The sequence below is a fragment of the Microtus ochrogaster genome, chromosome 2, assembly GCF_000317375.1.
Source record: "Microtus ochrogaster isolate Prairie Vole_2 chromosome 2, MicOch1.0, whole genome shotgun sequence".
NCBI classification, from domain to species: domain Eukaryota; kingdom Metazoa; phylum Chordata; class Mammalia; order Rodentia; family Cricetidae; genus Microtus; species Microtus ochrogaster.
The window spans coordinates 56,610,341-56,615,185 of record NC_022010.1 but is presented as its reverse complement, the minus strand read 5'-3'; the positions used below and the strand labels follow the sequence as shown (position 1 = coordinate 56,615,185).

The following is a 4,845-nucleotide window of genomic DNA, read 5'->3' as shown; positions in this document are numbered from 1 at the left end:
ACCTACACACACACACACACACACACACACACATGCATACACACATGACCAACCCTGAACAAAAATGCAAATATTAATAGTAGCAGTATTGACTTTATAAAGGTACATTAGAATTTGACATCATGGTACTAAGTCCTAAAACTAGTGTTCACAAGGATTTAAAGAAGCTCATATGTGCAATTTTATTTTTTTAGTTTAACTATATAGCAATACTTTTCTTACATATTGCTGAGCACCTCCGGCTGCATGTCAGGACTGTGGCAGATTACATGCATTGTGTTCATCAGTCACTTCTCCTTTCTCATGCCATATTTATCTTAGATAAATTCTCAAAGGAGAGAAGTTCTCAGTGGCATGTTTGGCTTTCCTGCTGGCAAGATGACACTTAGTAATTAGGATGAAAAGATGGAGGGAGGATGGAGGAATGAAAAATTACTGTGTTGAGGCTGAAGAGATGATGGCTCAGTGTTTAAGAGCACTGGCTGCTCTTCCAGAGGACCTGGGTACGATTACCAGCATCCACGTGGCAGGAAACAGTCTTCTGTCCTCCACTTCCAGGGAATGAGATGTACTCTTCCGGTTTCCATGGATACTATATGCACATGGTACAGAGGCCTACATGAAAACAAAACACCTGAATACATAAATTAATATATTTTTTGAACAAGTTATTGGATACTCAGGAGAAGTAAGCGAGCCCTCTGAGACCTTGGGCAATTGTCATCAGTCACTTCCTTATGGATTTGTGCCTTTCCATCAGCTTCATTTCCTCTTCTCCTTTATAGAGAGTGGCTTGATTTTGTTAAAATCGTTGAGCTGTGCAGTCTAAAGGCAGTCTTCTGGGAGAAGGCTCTGACAAGCTTGTCTAAACAAATAGATCCTGGCAGAGGTTTTCATTTGCTCAGATAAGGTTTTGTGGAATTGGAGCTTCTGGAGATGCTGCAGGATCTATTGGCTCGGACTATGTTGGTAGATACAGAAAACATGGAGCTCATCTCAGATGGCTACCAAGCACATTAGGGTGCAAATGAGAGGGGGATGGGTGACAGGAGGTAGGTGTTCATCTGCTTTTCAAAAACAGGCACGTGATAACTCAAGAGCAGAAACAGGAAACTTAGACAAATCTCCTGGCCCTCAATGTGGGGTGTCTGTCCTTCTTTTCCTAGTACTGTGCTCCTGGATCATTTGCTTCATGAAGTATGGTGCTTGTTAAGCTGGTAGGTGGGAAAATTGACAAGAGAGAACTAGTTTAAAAAACAAAACAAAACAAAAAAACACTCAAAATCTGTCCTGAAAAATATTTTTATGATCTTTGGGACACCTGAAATTTGCCAGTCAGGACCTTAGATTCCCTAACACTGAAAGGTGTTCATGTCCTTGGCTATACACTCATCTGAATGTTCTCTGTGACCCTATCTAGCACCGTCTGAGGCAGCTGACTCATAGCCAGCTCCTGACCTATTTTTCAGTAATTGTTCTATCTACAGTGCAAAGCCACAAGCCACGCACCTCGGCAGGCTGCCTGAGGTCTACAAAGAGTGGCGGGAGAAGAAATCGTCTTATTCTTACCCTCTCTTCTTTTTCTTTCCGTTGACCAAGTTACCTCCAAGATGATGTCTTTGCTCCTGCACATACTGGTGCAGTTTACACCTTACTATAAAAGTACAGCCCACAATTGAATAGAGGGTAATCAGTTTACAAATTTCACCTTTTTGTTACCATGTAATTAAAGCTATCCATCTCCTGTCTTGGGTTTGGTTCTCCACTGATTTTCTTTATTCTGTTAATTAATGAGATTGCAATAAAACTTTTCTTCCATTCTGTCTCAAAGCATTCAGTTTGGTGGCTGGAGAGCTATCTCACTGGTTAAGAGTATTTGCTGCTCCCACAGAGGATTTGGGTTCGATTCCCAGTACCCACCTCAGATGGCACACAGCTGGTATAACTCCAGTTCCAGGGGATTTGACGGTCTCCTTGGGCACAGATATGAATTCGGGCAAAACAGACAAAAAAAAAATCTTCAAACAAATGAAATCATTCAGTTTTAAAATGCCTCTTGAATTTACCCCAACAGCTTCCAAAAAATCCTTGTTTGTACCCTTATTGCAGAAAGCAGACTCTAAATATGCCCATTGTGATAGAGTTTCTAAAATCTCTGAGTCATGTAAACACTTAGCATTTCTATTGTTAATTATCTTCCCTCCTTGCCCTACAAAGTGTACAGACTGTCAGCTTGTTTTGTCTTCTCTTAGTGCTTTGCTTCCACTGGTGACAGATATATTTAAACCATGTTGGAAGTAGAAACCCAATATGCAATGCTGGCCCGACAGGATACTTTAGGGCCTTTCCTGTTGCATTTACTAGGCAGTGATGTTGGGCACCCTTCACTGTTAGACATTCCTCCCAGCCCTAACCCAGCACCTGAGTATGAGACAACAGACTCCACTCTTCTTGATGGAGAGGTCAGCAGTTGTTTAGTTTGTTGGTGAGATAGCGGATTTAAAATGACAATACAAAAGCTAAATGTCAAAGCTCGAAAGGCCCATGTGTCTTTGTTCTAACCTACTGAGATATAGATTTTATATTTTTTTAAAATTTTCTATTGTTTCTCTGTGGATCTCACATCTTACACCCCAATTCGCTTCATCTACCCATTTTCTCATATCCTCCCTCTTCCCTTGCAAGCTCCCCCCAAAATAAAATAAAATTTAAAATAAATATCATCTTGTCATGGAAGCTGTAGTGTGAGTCCCAGTGAGGTAGTGTCTGTCTTTGTAGTCACAGCTGGCCTACAATTCACTGGAGCAGACTGATGATCTTAAATTCACAGAGATCTGCTTGTCTCCACCTCAGGATGCTGGGATTAAAGATGTGCACTACCATACTGGGCCAAGATTTTTAATTTTTACTCATTCAGTCTCCTTTTGGAACTACAAAATAGGGTAATGAAATTAAGACTATGGGTGAATAATGTAGAATATGACTTGGTAGACATTTTTAAAAGTTATATCAGGATTAGGGAACAAATTAAATGAACCCAGTAAAGTTCTCTTAGGTGCAATGATTGTCTGGATACAATAATTACTATGATGTTTGTATGGTTGGTTGTTTGTTTGCTTGGTTGTTTGGTTGGTTGATTGTTCCGTTGTTTGGTTGGTTGGTTGGTTGGGTGGTTGGTTGGATGGTTGGTTGGTTAGATGGTTGGTTGGTTGGTTGGTTTGGTTTGGTTTTCTGAGACCTGGTCTGCTATGTGGCCCTGGCTGGCTTCATCCTTGCTGTGTGAATCAGGCTGTTCAGGAAGTAGCAACAGTTCTTCCCTCATTCTGGGGTTGCCACCATGTCCTGTGAATGGTCCTTTTAACTATTAAAGAAGACTCCTCAAGAATTTACTGAATTGGGGTGCTGTTTGCATTTTTGAGTTGTGGGATATCTGGTCATAACTTACTCATCCAAAAATCACTTTCTTCCAAGAGATATGTAAAAATTATATGTTATTATAACACCCTGGCATCCTCTTCATATGTAAAGTTTTTCTGTCTCCTCCAGGAGACACTCAAGATAGCTAATCCAAAGTCCTAGGGAGAAGAGGCAGTTTTGATACAGTCTATTTTCTTTGTAAGCAGTGGACATGTTGGGCTTTGTACATCATCTATGGCATTTCTTTCTTCCCCTACCCCCAGTTAACTATTAAATGGATGAGACCATAAAAATACACTGTCCCTCCAGGTGTTGAACATTCTCATTGCTTTCCTTGAATCCTGGGCTATCCCATGAACTCAATGGTAACCAGTATCTTATTTTCTGTTCCGTTGATGTCTTAACCATGTGCAAAGACTGTCTATAAGATGAGGTTAGTGAAGAGTGAACTAAGACAATACACGAGGCATCCACTAGAAGTATCAAATATGCCGCTTGACATTGTATGGCATGACCATGTCAAAACTGATGTCCGCCTTGTGTTAGAAGAGAATAAATAAGTACAAATATTTATTCAGAGGCAGCCCGCATAGCAAGACCTAACAGTGTGGCTGCTACAGGTGGAGCTTCTAAGGAAGCCAGCAACAAAGCAACAAGCAGATCGCCTGAAGGAGGGTGTCAAAGGCCCTGCCTTGTCTCTGGTTCCCTGCTGTGTGTGTTGAACTTTATAACACTGGAGAAGCTACTTCACCTCTGCCTTCTGCCACTTCCTGGTCTGGATAGCCTCTTAGTCCTTTGAGCAGTAAAAGGATATACATTTGTGAATGGAAGTTGGTTTGTTGGCTCTCGTCTGGGTATATAATTGCGTAGAGCAGCGTAGTCTCTGTGAGAAAATACATTGTGGGTCAATGAAACTGCCCCTGGTGCTCTTTAAAATGCTTTTCAACCGATATATTTCATTTGGTAGAGAAAGATTTCATGTAGCTCAGGCTGGCCCTCCCAGGCATTCCACATGGAGCAACATGGACACATTAATCCTTGTAGCTGCTTTTTCAGTCAAATAGGAAAATTCTAGAACTGAAGTGTGGATAACCCATGTCTGTTTTTGCTTGGTCACAGACCCCAGAGGATATAGGTGAGGAACAGAGGACTCAGGAGTTGGCTGCAATGGAAGATGCCCGGATGGTTATTCTGAACAACCTTGAGGAACTTGAACAGAAAATCAAAGATATAAATGACCAAATGGATGAATCCTCCAGAGAGGTATAAGCTGGGAGCTCACTCTGTCTTTTTTCTCTTTTTTCCCATCAGCTTAGATAGTTCTTCTCGTTGTGGAAGAAGCCTGAGAAGTGAATTCACAGAGATCAACATGAGCAAACGCTTGTTCAGTGGGAATCATTTGTAGAGTGCCCTGCCCCACATTGTGTG

General features: G+C 41.4%; 1 protein-coding gene across 1 annotated transcript in view; it reads left to right on the top strand.

The window, feature by feature from the left end:
* Positions 1-4,845, top strand: part of Phldb2 (pleckstrin homology like domain family B member 2) — a 222,830-nt gene that overhangs the window by 163,531 nt on the left and 54,454 nt on the right. The window contains exon 5 of the mRNA XM_026786135.1: positions 4,537-4,680. Within this exon, the coding sequence (XP_026641936.1) occupies positions 4,537-4,680 (144 nt within the window). The remainder of the gene's footprint in view (positions 1-4,536; positions 4,681-4,845) is intronic.